The 15,782-nt window shown below is 43.9% G+C and overlaps 1 protein-coding gene and 1 long non-coding RNA gene across 2 annotated transcripts; both read left to right on the forward strand.

Annotated features, from left to right (window-relative positions):
* The first annotated feature begins 226 nt into the window (after positions 1-226).
* NPS (neuropeptide S) lies at positions 227-3,441 on the forward strand. Its single transcript, XM_032445532.1, has 2 exons — positions 227-597; positions 2,347-3,441. The coding sequence occupies exons 1-2, from the start codon at positions 559-561 to the stop codon at positions 2,554-2,556; spliced, it is 249 nt and encodes an 82-aa protein (XP_032301423.1). The 5' UTR covers positions 227-558; the 3' UTR covers positions 2,557-3,441.
* A 5,816-nt stretch (positions 3,442-9,257) lies between these two features.
* Positions 9,258-12,839, forward strand: LOC107316221. The gene is made up of 4 exons (XR_004307832.1): positions 9,258-9,471; positions 10,666-10,833; positions 11,435-11,509; positions 12,665-12,839. It is a non-coding gene; the product is annotated as an uncharacterized LOC107316221 (long non-coding RNA).
* The last annotated feature ends 2,943 nt before the right edge of the window (positions 12,840-15,782 follow it).

The raw sequence follows: 15,782 nt of genomic DNA on the forward strand, positions 1-15,782 counted from the left end.
GCAGGACAGGCTTTAAAGATCTAAATACGACATATTGGAGGAGGTAAAAAATTCTCCAAGTGTATTTTTGAAATCTTTAGACCTTTGACCACATTTGCTGTGATGATACAGACTTAACAGTAAACCCACTTGAAAGACATTTCCATGGAACACCTTAAATGAAATCAATTGGTGCTTTCATAATGGCAGCTGAAGGTGCGTTCTTGCCATTTTCCCATTTAAAAGGCCAAACAAGAACCAATTAGTCACAATAAAATCAGCTTTGATGACATTTTCACTCCTGAACTCTGGTATAAAATGGTCATCTAAGAAAGAACTGAAAGGATATGTGAGGAATTTGGTGGTATAACTGCACATACATACATACACACCGCGGAGCAAAAAATGATCAGGTAAAGCTGCAGCAATTTAATTGCTATTTGGGGAAGAAATGCTGTTTCTGTGTTTAAACATACGCGTAGAGCTTTGCTTGATTTCTGTTCCACATTTTAACTGGTCGCAATTTGTCTTTGAAGTCTATGCAGGTTAAACCTTCTGTTCATCCTTTGGATCTCAGCGATGTTTGTGTGCTCGGGTTACCCAGTTGGCCCTTCCATGGTAAGTCAAGCTCCCTGGTCACTGGAAGATCAGATGCTTCATTTATTTTATATAGCTGTTGTTGTTTGGTTTTAATTTTTTTATTAAACAAAAGGAACTTCTATTGAGGCTACTGAATAAGTATTATCTAATAATAGCTGGTTAATATCTGCAACAAAGCTTGTTTTTGCCTTAGTTACAAGTAAAATATGCACGCCTCTAAAATTGTCATGTAAGAAATCTGCTGCATCTGCTGGATGCTGGGCATGAAGAACTTTTGCTGCTGTTGAAATATCACACAGATAAGAGGGAATCATCCGTCTCCCCCCATTCCATTTCAGTTCCTCATTGACGTCCAGAAGGTAGAATAATGTGTGTTTATTTCAGTTGTTGAAAGGTAAATTATGAACGTGTAAGTTTGTTTGTCACTGCTATTCATGTGTGCAGGTAAAGGGGCAATAGCAAGTTAGGGAATTATTCTATGGAATCGGTTACACCATTTTGATATTACGGGCTGTTTAACTTTCCTAAATGGTGAAATCAAAGTGAGTGTGCTGTTTAAAGGGAGCAGTGCTAATAACCCTTCCTATCTCAACCAAGGCAGTGTGACAGGCTGTTGGTCAAACTAGATATACACCATTTCAATCAGGCTTTGCCAATGTGGAATGCAAAGTTTTATTTCAAATGATGTCCAGTATTCCTGCCTTGGACAAAGACTTGTTTCTTTAATGCTGTGAAACAGCTCTCGGAGTCACAGCTCCCATTTCTGGTTTCCTTGCACTGTGCTGTGCATCACTGCCTTTTCATTAAGGAGATCTGTCTCTGGTAGGAACACTGGCTGCTCTTGCAGTGGATTATTTTATTGCTGTGACGTTCCTGTTAGATTTTATCTATCTATCTCCTGCTTCTTCTGTATGTTTGACTTGTGTCAGTGCTGAATCACCTCTCATTTCTGATCATGCAACCATCTCCCAAACAAGAGCGCAGTACTGAGAGGTTTAAAGGGATGGCACAGAGCACACACATTTTCAGCAGCTCATCAACGAGTGTGTAAATCATGGCATGATGAAAGATGCTCACAACCTCTAGAGACACACCAAGAAATATTTCCATTTAATTTCAATGTTAATTTAAATGTAGTTTGAGTTTGTTAAAGTTTTTAGGTTGTTTGCATTCTATGATGTGAAGTGCAGTAAAAGGAACTTGTACTTAAGCCTATGTGGAATGTAATCCAGGCTTTTTACAGTTCCTATTACCATGTTGTCATTATTAAATGCAACTACCATCATAACTGGTCGTAACTACTAGAAAGCTTCCTCCCTCAGACCTCTGCTTTACAGCTACTTTCATTTTCTCTTATCTGTTGTTGGAGCTGGAATGACTTCACACAGGTGGTAACAAGATGCTGTTACGTTGCTAACTGAAAGAAATCTCATTTTATGGCAATAATATTCACGATGCTCTAGGGAAACCACGCTGCATGTCACAGCAGGCCGGCATCACAGGAAACGTTCATTTCCTAACCATCATTTGAGCAGCATCAGTTTTAAACCTGAGATGCATCAGTTACGTGTTCTGTAAAGCCATGAAGAACATCTGGTTTTGAGTACAACAAATCCTTAGCAAACAGCAGTTCGTACTTGTCATTCTAAGCATAAATTGTTTGTGTGTTTCTGCTTTGCTTTTCATACCGAACAAACCCCGTCAGCCGCACAAAACCATAATTTTACCTTCCCTTATCTCTCTCTTTTTCTTTTTCCCTCTCTTCAGAGCAGCAATCCTTTCTATTTGAATTGCCAGCTGTACGGAAAATCTGATTACTGCCTGGTGCTGCTGAATAGCTGCTTAGCCAAGGTGGGCAGGAGCGAAGAGCTGGCTCTCCTGAAGCCCTACCTGGAGATGCCTTTCAACAAGAGGTCCTTCCGCAACGGTGTGGGATCGGGTATTAAAAAAACTTCCTTTCGAAGAGCAAAGTCATAAGCAAATGTTCCAAACCCTACTCTCGCTTTTAGCATCCTGTGCCTAACTTTGTGCTTCAAAATCACCTTCATGCTTCTCTCTGATAAAACTGTCAGAGACAAATATCCCCGTGTCTTCATCTTGTAAACAGATGTTTATTTCAAAGAGCACAAGCCAAGTGGAGCAGATGGAAGCGCTCAGAACGGGCTTTGTTTTCTGGAGTTACAGTATCATAAAGTTTTGTATGGAAATGAATGTTTTCATTTGGTTAATTCCCCTGCTTTCTAAAGCTACAGATTCAATCAGCCGGCTCCTGATTAGCACAAAGGCAGCAGTCCTGTCCCAACCCCTCTCATTGCTGCCAGCTGCTGTGGCAGCATTCACACAGATCTACAGGGCATTTAATTTCTCATTTCTGAAAGGTGTGAAGGGCCACGGCTGATACAGGGTCTGGCCCTGCTTGCAGCTCCTGCTTTCTTTGTAATGTCGTTATTTAACATAACTTTGCTGGGAAATAATGCCTTCAGATGTGTGATCTCATTTCCAGAGGAGTCCTGGGAAGTCACACTGAGGCAGGGTACCAGCAGCTCCCATTGCCTCAGCAAATTGACTCGTGTAGGGAACACACATCTGATGCAATGTGTTTCTGCTTGTGGCTGCAGGTGTGGCACAGTAACTAACAACCTTCTCCTTAGTTCCCTGTAAAGAATTTCGTATAAGATTCATTTGGTCTGTAAATATGTAAGCACTGTGTGTAGGAATGGCTGTCTGCTGTATAAGGTTTCCCTTGTGGCTGTATCTTCTAAATGCAATGTTCCAGGCTGTAACCTTGCTTGGAAAATGTTGTAAATTATCTGTGTGGTGCATTTTGAGCTGAAATCCAAATAAATAAGCGTGTGGACCCTTTCTAATATTTCCCTATTAAATATTGTAATGCGGGAGGTTGCTGTTCCATCAAAATAAGGCTGGGTGGCACATCACCCCCTTCCAATGCCAGCAGCTCCGCTCCTGCATTTTACACCATGAGCCTATGGAGCTTTGTCGTACAATCAGAGAATCCCAGCATGTTTGGGTTGGAAGAGATCTTCAAGTTCATTGAGCCCCACACCCTGCTGTGGACTGGGTGCCACCCCCAGCACAGGCTGCCCAGGGCCCATCCATGCATGGCCATCCAGGGATGGGCAGCCGCAGCTCTGGGCAGCAGTGCCAGCACCTCACTGGCCTTTGAGTAAAGCCCACAGCCCTCCTCCTCACATCTGACCTAAATCTCCCCACTTCTAATTTAAAAACCACTCCTTTCTGCCCATATCTGTATTGAAGTAGTGAAACATCACACGTTTACAACCTGCTTAAGCACTTGGACTTCTTTTGCCCTCTCCCATGCTGGCTGCTGTGATTTCAGAGACTGCAAATGCCCTGCTGGTGCAGACCCTTTACTCCAAGCTCTCCCAGCCTGGGAAGCTGTGTGGCAGTGATTTGGCTGCATGAACATGAAGGTGAGGTGGGTATCCTGGCCTATGACAAGTAGGTGCCAAGAGGAGAGGTGCTCCCCTGCTCAGCACTACTTCAGGGCCTTTTAATTAAGGAAGTTACTGGGGTGGAATTATTACCTTGTGCAGATGTTAGGAGTGTACTCTGTATCTGTGCATGCCTGCATTCAGCAGCACAGTCCTGCTGCAGTGTAGACACCAGGGGCTCTGACCCTGCAGCTCCCAACACCACCTGGCTTCTTTTGCAGGGAGAAAGAAAGTAATAATAAAAAATTCCAGATTTAGCTTTCTGTCAGGCTTTCACATCCATTATAGTAAACTTCGTTTCTATATAACAAAGTATGTTCCTGCCTTGGTAACATGTGATAAACCTGGTTGTCTGATCCTCCATAGCCATACATACAGCTCTGAAAATCAACTGACTGTTCTTTTTTGGTGCAGGTCTGCAACCAACCTACGCAGTGTTTGGTGATTGCCTTTGAGCAGAGGGTGCTCAAAAATGTGGATTATCCTGCTGCCCTGTAGCAGTGGTTCTGCTGTCAGTGGTCCATTCTCACCTCATCCAGTACTGGTGCTGCCTTCAGCACAAAATGCTAAACTCCTTTCTGAACTTTAAAGGTGGTTTTATGTTATAAGAAACGAGAGAGACCTCAGTGCTCTCTGTCATTGCTTTGAAAAGGCATTTTGTTGACATTTTTCTTTACCTTTTTTCTTTGTTAAACTAAGAGAAAGCACAGAGTAGACCAGAGGGCAGGCAGGATGATGTGACATCTAGGACTGAGGACCAGGCTGAGGAGCTGGAATGCTTCACTCCATACCAGGCATTGATGGCTGGGACCTCAGGTGAGCCACTTCATTTCTCTTCCAGTTCTCCAGCTGAAACATAGCATTGCTAGCTAATCAGAGGGAGTTTTACCCCGCTTTCTTCTAATGTTTGGAGGCCTTGGACATAAGTGTCCATCAATGGGAGACTTGGACAATTGGATCACCTGGTATAAAAACATCTAAGTTCCTTGCAACATCCTGGTTGTGCCCTTTGTGCTCTAATTGCAAAGCTACCATGCACAATGTTCCTACCTTCTGTGTGCATCCTGGAAGTGGGGAGAAAAGAGGTGTGGGTACCTCGAGGGCTGGCACAGGGCTGCTCTTACTAATGAACTATGCTAATTTCTCAATGCCCTTGTGTGGAGCAGCAGGGATGACCATGGGTTGGACAGGCAGATAGCCATGTACATTGGCCACTGCTTCTCTGCCCCCTGCAAGATCTGTGCCTTTGAACAAGGTGGCTGATGTTCTCCGCCGGGTGAAAATGAACAGAGTAGACCCAATAAAAACTGGAGGTGGAAAATCTATCTGGAGACTGAAGGAGGAATTAACATCTATTCTTCTTCACAGATTATTGGCAAAAAAGGCATTTAGATCACCTGATGTAATAGCATCTAATTTCCTTGTGAGATTGAAAATTATATGTTGTAATGACATACCAATATTTGGCTTTCCAATTACCAAGCGTATATTAAAGTATATATATCCCATTTAGATTTCCTAATTTGCTATTATTTGCCTGTAGATGATAATTTATTACCTTAGAATACTGGGAAGAGGGACTGTCTTGATGCTTTAGGCCTGGATATAGTTTTGACCTTAACAAAGAACAAGACAGATACGAGAGAGTATATTAGATGTTGTTATTACCGTAATAAAATGCAGATAAAAATCATAGTGCAGAAAGACTGTAAGACAACTATTAAGCATTTGCCATATAAAGAAAATAAAAACTTATCAGATATTCTGACACTTTAAAGATTTGTCATGAAAAAATACTTCTAACAGCGAAGCGTTGATGCAATATGTCACTGATGAGCTGTCTGCTGAAGTGTTTGAAGAGTTTGGAAGAAGAGGTAAAAAATGCCAAAGATGGGTTTTTTCATTAGTTTGACTGATGATCTCACTATATTTGAATTTATATTTAGGAGTAAAACAGTGCGTTTTTAACAGGGTGAGGTGGGGGCTCTTTGTCCTGTCCTGACCTGGTGGTTGGTCAAACCAAAGCTTGTTGGCTGAGAAAATGGCAGAGCTGTCCATCAGGCTGTTCACTTTTCTGTTTGGCTTCGTAAGATGCTTCGAGTCAGGGGAGATTTTTCTGCCGTGTGGTGATTGAAAGACTTTTATTTTTTTCCCCTAATACCCTACAGGATCTGAAGTCATTGAGTTGATTAAGCTTAAAATTAAACATATCTTAAAAGCTTGATCGACTGAGACCTGGCTTCTGAACATCTTCAGCACGAATCTTCTTCCAGAGGACATAAAAGGGCTCGATGCGATAAGAAATGAGCTATCGAGTGCTGCTCTTGAGACATCATCCCCAACTCCTTGAAGTCAACAGAAAGCTACTGAGAGTCTTCAGTGGGCTTTGGATCAGACGTTCGGCGTATTAACGGTAAGAGTATTTGCATTCACCCGGTGAGTCTCTATGGCAACCCTGGAGCACCTCACAAGAGCTGTGTGCTCTAATAGAGTTTTCTTGCCAGGAAGCGTTCTCATTGATTTGGGTGGCTTGTTCTTCCCATCTGCCTTAACCCACCATATCTCAATCTGGGGACCATAGCATTGCAAGCATTTCAAAACCACAACCAGATAAACACTGGGTGCTGCACCTGGCTCCTCATCTTGGTTAGCATCCAGCACAGAGATGTAAATGTAAGAGTGAATATTATTGCAGTGGTTTCCATCCTCACCTTTTTCTCTTAGCAAGTGGGTGATGGTTGTCTGTGTGTGTTTTGGGAGTTTCATTTGTTTTCAAGCAATATCGCAAAGTAAATGAAAGGGAAAATGGAACTCAACTTGATTGAAATATGTATATTTGGTAATTATGCAAACTGAAAATAAGAATGTTGGTAGTAGTATTTGTTCCCCCTTGGTGATGACTTCATTGATAATCCTCTGCAGTGCTGTTTCAGAATATGTTTGCAGCAAACAGAAGCCTGGAGCAGTGAAACCTTTCAGTGTAAGCCTGCTGTGATGGGGCTCTTTGCCTGCACCAGGGCTTCATGCTCACCACAACAGCAGTGTTTGAGGCCTTTCCCAGCACTGTGTGCTTCTTTGTGAGCATCCATCAGTGCATTGGGCGTGCTGAGCAGAGCCCAGCTGGCTGTGGTGGGAGGAGAAGCACTCAATTCACATTTAGACATTTACTCTCTGGCCATAAATATAGCTGTCTTAATTTTGAACTGGGTCCCACTGTTTCTGCTAATGATTTTCTTGAAGCCCTTCTTAAATGACTTTGGGAAAATAATAATGGTATTTATGGGAAGAGTCCCCAGTTTGCAGAGATGTGTTAAAGATATCAGATGCTCTCAGTTTGAAGTCACGAGGGCTTTTGCTACACTTCTGTTTTGGATAAGAGAATCTGCTCTGTAAAAGGCTTCTCAGCCAGACGTGCCTCTTGGTTTCCCTGTGCTATGGCAAGGGATGTATTTAACTCTGCTGGTCTTTTTGCTTTTTAGTTATAGCCAGCTCTGCAAATTATTCCTTCCTGCTGGCAATGTGTATCTTGTTAGCTTCCTGTGTGATGGGAGAGGCGCAGTCACAAGTGTATTTTTTGCTGTCCAGTGATGCCTAGCAAAGCTCATCCTGTGAAATGCCACTTCATTTCACGTTTCTCAGTTCTGAATTTTGCCAAAAATATGGCAAAATTCTTGTTGCACCAGACACTGGGGCGCGTTGGGGAGGATGCTAAGTCATTCACTTAATTAGGCTGCAATTGGTGCTGGCTGGAGTGCGCTGCAGTGCAAAGCAGCAGTGTGGAAGTCAAGGGGATGAGCTGCTCGGCTGCTTTGTGTTGGCTCAGTCTCAAATGTAGGTATCCAAGTTGGGCCCCGCTGCCCTGCTCTGCCCTCCTGATGAGCAGCAGAATGACAAGTGCTGTATTTCTATACCTTTAAATGAAATAGCACAGTTAGGAGAGCACAAACTTTCCTTGATTCACTATTCGTATTCTCTCTTATCTTTGATTACCTTTGGCTATGTGATCTAACCATGTCCATTTATTAATGAGGTTCCTTATAGCCACTTCAGGCAACGTAGGAAAATTGACTGGAGGAGCTCACGGAGCAATTTAAGGCCAAGTCCTGATTGCAGAACATAATGAACTATGCTAACTGACGCATGGAGATCCTGTTGATTACTTTAAACAACCTTAAATGAAAGAAGATAAATGACCTGTGTGGGTGGAATTGATGCAATCGGTGTATGAAAAGATACTTAGAAACCCCAAAAATGTTCTTTTCCTTCTTGGGAAGGTGGGATGATGATAATATTTTCCTTTCTTGTATACATACAGAATATGATGTTACAGCTGGGCTCTTCTGTCGATGCCTGGGCACATCACTGCCAGGGCACAGTCCCCATTTCAAGGGGATGTACCGAGCAAAAAGCCCAACCAGCTTCTCTATTTCTGTGTCAAGATGGCAATTTGTAGCATCATAGAATTGTTCAGGCTGGAAATGACCCCTCAGACCCCAAGCCCAACCCCTGCCCATCCCCACCATTCCCTTTGCCCACATCCTTCAGTTCCACATCCCCACAGTTCTGAGCAGATCCAGGGACAGTGACCCCACCACCTCCCTGGGCAGCTGTGCCACTGCATCACTGCTCTTTCTGAGGAGAAATTATTCCTAGTGTCCATCCTGAACCTCCCCTGGTGCAACTTGAGGCCATTCCCTCTTGTCCTAATCCTGCTCCAAATTTCTACCATTGTCCCACTGCCTTTGACACACGGTGCTGCCTTCACACAGCATATTCTTCCCAGCACATGGCAGCAGTGCAGCATGGCCAGGTTTGCTCAGTGACAGCCAGGTGAGACAGTTTGCTCTTTTGCATGTGAAGCGCTGTGTCAACTGGCATATTCAGGTATATGAACTTTACAAATCGCTCCTTACGAACAACAATTAAGGTGCCATTTACATACTTGTGTTAAGGAAATGAGTAACATTTATCATCAGCGTGCTCTCAAGATGAACTCAGGTGTTTTGGCACACCCTGCATCTTTGGCATTCACACTCTGTATCTCAGCCTGCAGCGTTGCTTCGTCAATAGTTGTCATAGGCACAAAGTCCTTCAAATGAGAAACAGAGTTTTAGGTACCGATGTAGATATTTTAGGAAGATATAGTCAATTTATTTCCTTTTTTAATGATGGAAAATATTTTGTCATATAGGCGAGCTTGCCAAGTCCTCTTTAAAGAATGCCATTTTAAGGGTCTCGTGGCTGAAGATGTCTATATTTGCCATAAGGAAGCATGGAGGGCTTTTACCAGCGGTCATAGTGGCTGATATTTCAGTAGCTTTGTGTCCCTCCTTTGGGTTTATTTGGAATGACCCCAGTTCAGTTTTATGTTTCTTGCAGTGCCGTGTTAAATACAGCAATGGTCGGAAACAACAGCAAGGTAAGCACTTGTTCATGACTAACAAAACATCACTGGCAAGAAACAGCAAACACCGCCGCTCTCCAGGGATCTGGCTTGGAGTGCATGAAAAACTCTTTATTTCTGAGAGTTACTTCTAAAATTCTTGACCTTCAGGAAATGGTTCAATTTCCCCATAAATAAGCAATGACTTTCACATGTCAGTGGGGGAGAGTGAAGAGATTGTTCTCTCTCTGTGAATATTTCTCTGCTGCTGAGCAGCGGAGGCAGAAGCTGGCAATGCAGAGCTCGACGTGGGGTCCTGCAGCAATAAATGGGGCCACCCCTCCCCCCCTACAGCAAGCTCCCATCACCTATTGCACCCTCATGGGCAGGCACATGGGCTGTACATCCAGAAGATATAACGTTGTCCTTGAGGTCAGGCTCCACTTGGATCCATGAGCCATTTCAGATTTTCTTTCTTTTCGACTCGCTCAAGCCCAAATAATAATACATGAAGTTATCCAAGAGATCAAAGCGGGTGATATATGGATATTCTGCCCTTTCTTCATTTTTGGGTTCACAGGGTTCGCTGTTTTAATTGGGTGGGGCTGGAGAGGGAAGACGTGGCTCTGATTTCTTGCAAAGCCTGAAGTTGCTGCAGGTTAGCATTCCGTAATTATTTTTGTCATAAAGATGAATGCCATCCTAAAAGAGTTGGAAGCTGACGGCGCCGCAGCTTTGATATATGAATATTACTGCTTTGAATGTGGGAATGGCATTATCGATGCTTTATGGCTTTATGACTGTGAGACATTTCTTAGTCTCTGATTCAGAAATACATTTCCTATGAATTTTATAGCGACTTTTGGTCTCTGACTTTTTTTATTTCCCCCTTCTTTTTGGCTTGCCTTTGATTTCAGGCTGCTCCTTGAAGTGAATTTAAAAGAGCGTAGGATTTTAGAGCTATGAATCCCCACACTTAGACACAGAGGAGCCCCTTCCCCCCTCTAGGCTCGTGCCCTGCGATGCCACAGAGCATATTCCTTGCACTGCAGCTCCTCAGAGATAGCTGCTGCAATGGGAAGCAGCTCACATGCATTATATGCGTGCATCCTGCTTGCTATACAAAGATCATGCAAATGTGGTATTTAAAAGAATATATTTGCAGAATTGTAGTTTTTAAACGAAAATGGCATCGTTTTGTTTAGAATGCATTTCTCCTCTCACCCCCAGCCTGCCCAAGTGCTTCAGTCCGGTGCGTTACAATAAGCGCTGTTTAAAATGCGTCTGAAGAAGCAGCAAAATGGAAGACTGCCCTCTAACGTCAACAGAGCCACCGGAGGGGCTGAAATGCAGCGAAGGGATGTGGAGGAGGATTGAAATGGGCCTCAACTTCTGCAGGTGGGTGGGATTTTGGGGAGGGAAGCAGCACGTTGTAGCAGCACAGTCAGCGGGCACTGAAGGGCATGCAGCCAGAACTGCACTGCTCTGTGCCAGCACTGGGGTGAAAACAGTTTGAATAAAGGCCCCCCGGGACTTTCTGGTGTTGAGAAAAGGTCTGTGATTGTGCAGATATCTCAGCAGAATCATAGTACCTCTCAGGTTCAAAAAGACCTTCAGGATCATTGAGTCCAACCAACAACCTGACCATCCTACCCTACCTCTAACAGCCCTCCGCTAAATCAGGTCGCTGAGCACCACATCCAAACAGTTCTTAGACACATCCAGGGATGGTGACTCAACAACCTCCCTGGGGAGCCCATTGCAGTGCTTAACAACCCTTTCTGTAAAGAAGTCCTTCCTGATATCCAACCTAAACTTACCCTGGCGTATCACCATTACCACAACACAACCCTGTGTTTGGGAAACAGGAGATGGCTCAGTCTTGGCAGGGTCTAGCAAGGGCTTGGCGGACAATGTCAGAAGGTCTTTTAGAGAGATTTGCTAAGTTCTGCAACTATCCCGTTGCTGCAAGCTGCTGTATCTCCTTGTATTCCTACAGAAAACCCTTCAGAATGCCAAACAGAGCTCATTGTGTTACTACGTGGGTGTTTGAAAAGGTGGGATCCCTGAGAAGGTAGGCTCCAAATACCAAATATTTTCTATTGTGGTGCCAGCTTTTTCAATGCACAGATCAAAGTAAATGCCTGTTGGATCTGATACAGCTTCCTACTTCACCAAGTTTACCCTAAGAACATTATTTAAAAAACAATACTAACCAGCATTTGAATTAATACATGCCAGTGAATGATTACTAAAGACAAGGCATGAATCACAGTTGGAACTCCAGCTCTCTTTACATCCACATCATCATTTCTGCCTTCTTGAGAGCTGTCTGCTCCCATGTTTCTGAGTTGGTTTTGTGTTGCTGGCTGATGGGGGTGAGGACCAATGCTGGTCCTTAACCTGGGACCATGGCTACCAAACCATGCAGGGGTATTTGGGGAACTGACATAAAACGTGTTTCCCTCTGCACTCCTGGCTGCGGTGCTTAATTTTCTGATCATTCATCCAACTCGTAGGAATATTCACAGGGAAAGATCACCAAGGTGGATGCAAATTCAGACATGATTGAAACATCAATCACTGACTCACGGAAAAAAATATTTACAGTGTTTTGTAAGTTGAGAAAGGAATAATTTAATGAATCGTGCATCCTAAGGGGGTTTTGCGGGGAAATTTGATGCCAAACATTTGCACTCTATGCAAAAACTGTGCGCTCGTCAAGAACTGAAAAAGGCCAGAAATGAAACAAAGTCCCAAAGTGGTTTCAGAGAGGCTAACCAGAAACCTTTGTTTTTCCATTGGAAAGTCCAGATCATAAAATGTGAAGTGATCTGAGAAGAATTAATCAATCTCAATGCGGTCATAAGGGAGAAGCCAACCTGTCAGGCCCCCCTTTGCTCCCTTGTGTTAGGGATCCATGCTGACCACCCATCTGAGCCCCCATGTTGGCGTGGAACCCTCTATGCAACAAGGAACTGAACTTCAGATACCCATCCTATGCATCTTTCTTTTGTTTTGCCACTTAACAGTACTTTTTAGGTTCAAAATTCATTGCACTGAAGTTTCTGGTCATCCATAAAAGAGAAGAGCAGCCAAGCAAGCTGAAAGCTAATGACTGTGATTTATAGGCAGGTTGTCCCAGTGTAACGACGCACACAAGTTCCTGTGTCTAAAAGATTGGTGCACTTATTTAAGTTAATAAAAGTATTTATTCTTTTTATTTCAGTGATTCCGAGATAATCCAAAGCAAGCTGGGCTTTCAAGCTGCTAAGATGCCATAAAAAGAGAACAGAGTGCCCAGCCTTGGAGGGCTGCTGCCTTATAGAATCACAGAATGGCCTGGGTTGCAAAGGCCCACAGTGCTCATCCAGTTCCAACCCCCTGCTGTGTGCAGGGTCACCAACCAGCAGCCCAGGCTGCCCAGAGCCACATCCAGCCTGGCCTTGAATGCCTGCAGGGATGGGGCATCCACAGCCTCCTTTGCAACCTGTTCCAGTGCATCACCACCCTCTGGGTGAGAAACTTCCTCCTGCTCGCAGATGTCAGTGCAGGTACTGATGGTGGCTTGTAAGTCTGGCCTATGTCTCTTCATGTCCTGTTAACCCTTCAGCTGTTCTAACATGGTGCACTGGTGGGGTATCCAGGGCCAGTGTGAGCACAGGGGCACAAGGTTTGGGGTCTGCAGCTGATGGTCATGCTGGCTCTGCACCCCAGGGGCTGAATAAAGCTCAAGGTGCTTGTGCATTATTGTAAACATTTCTTTCTTGGGTTGTTCTATTTTTTTTTCACATCTTAGCTATAGTATGGTGTGATTTCCCAGACGTAAAGGAGGTGTTCTGCTATGCATTGGCATCCGTTTGGGGTACATATGTGTAGGCTTAAGATGCCTGCTAGCAGATGGAGCCTGTGCAGATGGCATGGCTATCACATATGGGAAGGAGTGTTTGATTCCTCCGAGTGGGAGTGCAATGTTATTCTCGATCTGAGGGTCAGAAGTGCTCTCACTTATCACTTAGCATTCTTGGTACCTGCTATTTCAGGACAGAAAAAGCTGCAAATATTCCATGTCGTGGCTCATTACTGGAAGCTTGGGTGGGACCGGTGTTTGAGTGGTATTTGGAGATGAGGCATTCAATATCCTGGAAGTTATTTCTGATAAATGCTGATTAATTGCTATATCTTTTTAATAAATATCACGGGGAGAGATGAAGCTCTCCTCCACACAGCCATAACCTGCTTTAAATTAAAATTCAGGAGAGTGATGGGAACACGCCATTGCTGAATGTGTGGGGAGAGCAGGGAAATATTGCAGGGCTCTCATTTGTGAGAAACAATTCCTATTGCTTTCTTCCAAAACACAGCTCACCGTAGTGGGTAGAGACCAGTATTAAATCTGTCGTGCTTTTATCTTGTTCTTAACATCTCGGCTTGAAATCCAAACAAACTTACTCAGAAAAGCAAAGATCCCTCTAACAAAGCAGCATTCTGGCAGCATAAACAACAGCCAAGCTCAAAAGGGAATGAAACCCCCATATCCGTGCTCTCCTACCATTATGTAACCTATTAAAAGCAAAGCACTTTGCTGCAGTGACTGAGTGCTTTTATTGTACGGATTTTCCTAGAATTTTAATGGAAGAAACCAAGTAACAAGTCAGATTCTTTCACTTTAATAGCTGATGGAGTGGACTGTGTGGGAAGCGAGCACGAAACCTTTTATCTTTTCCTAATGAAAACACTGCCACCAGCTGGCTAATCCATGGCTTTGATTGGGGTTTTATGCAGGAAAAGTCCACAGCTGAGATGGGTGGGGTATCTTAGGTCACAAACTGCAGGGTTTGTAAGGGATTAATTCAAAATCAGGAGTAAAAGAAATAGGAATAACTGAGGTGTTTAAATGGATGGAAATCAGTTTGCTCTGCTTTCTCAGGTTCAGGGATCTTGTCCCTGGTGGTGGTGGCTCACAGGGGCTGGAAGGTCTGATGGCTGAATGTCATCACAGCTGCATGTAGTGCTGTTACAACATTTGGCACCAGGACTTTTGGATGATGCCCTAAATGTCATCAGCTCTTTCCTTGTTATTTTCCTATAATATCCGTGCTGGCTCAGAGATGGCAGCCGTGCTGATGTTTCAGTTACCATGTTGGTTTTTACACCTCTGCTTGAGACGATTCATGTACCCTAAGCAATCATTTCAGGTTCTCTGCAGACAGAATGCGTGTCACGTTTGTAGAGCTGCCATAACAGTCATGGAGAAGAGATATCTGGTAAATAGAGGCTGTGGTTTGCAGACACAGCTGCTCCAGTGGGATTCCCAATCGATATTGTGTCCAAGAAAGGGAACACACTGCAGGCTCAGCCACCGCTCCTGCAGGAGATGTGCTTCGTATTGCAGCACAACACTTTCCTTTGACTTATGATCTCTTTTGGCCCCAGGCTTCAGGCAGTCGTTTTTTATTATTCCAATTCTTTCAGCTCTTTGAGGCCATGAAGAATTCCAGGTCTCAGGTACTGCTGGTGCCTGCAGGAGGTTGTCCTCTGTGCTTAAAGGCTTTTTGAGGCTGCAGCTGGGTGGGAAGGGAGGAGATAGGCTGGGCAACACAACCTGCACTGGTCTCAGAAATGGGATAGCAGCAGCACCTTCCCATCTCCTGCACCATTCCTTTCCCCAGGCCTACAACAACAAATGATTTCTGCTTCCACTCAGTTTTCCCATATTCCAGGCATATTTCATTTAGAACTAAGGGCCGGTGATTGTTTTAGTTTGTAAAAGGAGGCATCATTTCCAGAGCAGGAAGAAAAACAGCCCCTTCTGTATGTTGAGCATGTTTGGAATGATCTATAAAGCTTACCCATGGAGCATTTATTTACTGCTTAACTGGATGTGGGTACTGGAACACAGCCTGGGTGTGGGTCGGTGTGATGCTCCACTTCCCAGCTGTGTTGGCAGACCAAGGGGAGATGCTGCATCCCCTTCACGAGCAAAACAGAAACTCCTTCCTTTATACAGCCAGCAGTGGAAGAGTCTTTTATCGATTTCTTCTGCATGTCAATATCACAGTAGAAACACTGCAATAGAAACAGCCTTTTCTTCTTAACATGCATACAAGCAGAGCAACGATTTGAAACAAGTAAACAAAAACAAATGAAAACCCCTCCTGTCTTGAGATGGATCTTTCAGCAATTTGATCTAAACCTGTAAATTCTCCAGTAGATAAAGCAATGTTCTGCCCAAGGATGAAAGCTGTAGATGAGATCTGTCGAAGCAAAGGACTGAGGATCCGGCACACCTGGGGCTCAGGTATCACTACCCACCTATAGGCTAAGGACTGAAATTCCCTCCAAGT

The sequence above is a fragment of the Coturnix japonica genome, chromosome 6, assembly GCF_001577835.2.
Source record: "Coturnix japonica isolate 7356 chromosome 6, Coturnix japonica 2.1, whole genome shotgun sequence".
NCBI lineage: Eukaryota > Metazoa > Chordata > Aves > Galliformes > Phasianidae > Coturnix > Coturnix japonica.

Excerpts from the sequence above, each read along its gene's own strand:
- NPS (XM_032445532.1), top strand. The coding sequence starts at position 559 with ATGTTTGTGTGCTCGGGTTACCCAGTTGGCCCTTCCATG. Across the intron at positions 598-2,346 it reads ACCCAGTTGGCCCTTCCATG|AGCAGCAATCCTTTCTATTT; the intron begins GTAAGTCAAGCT and ends CCCTCTCTTCAG.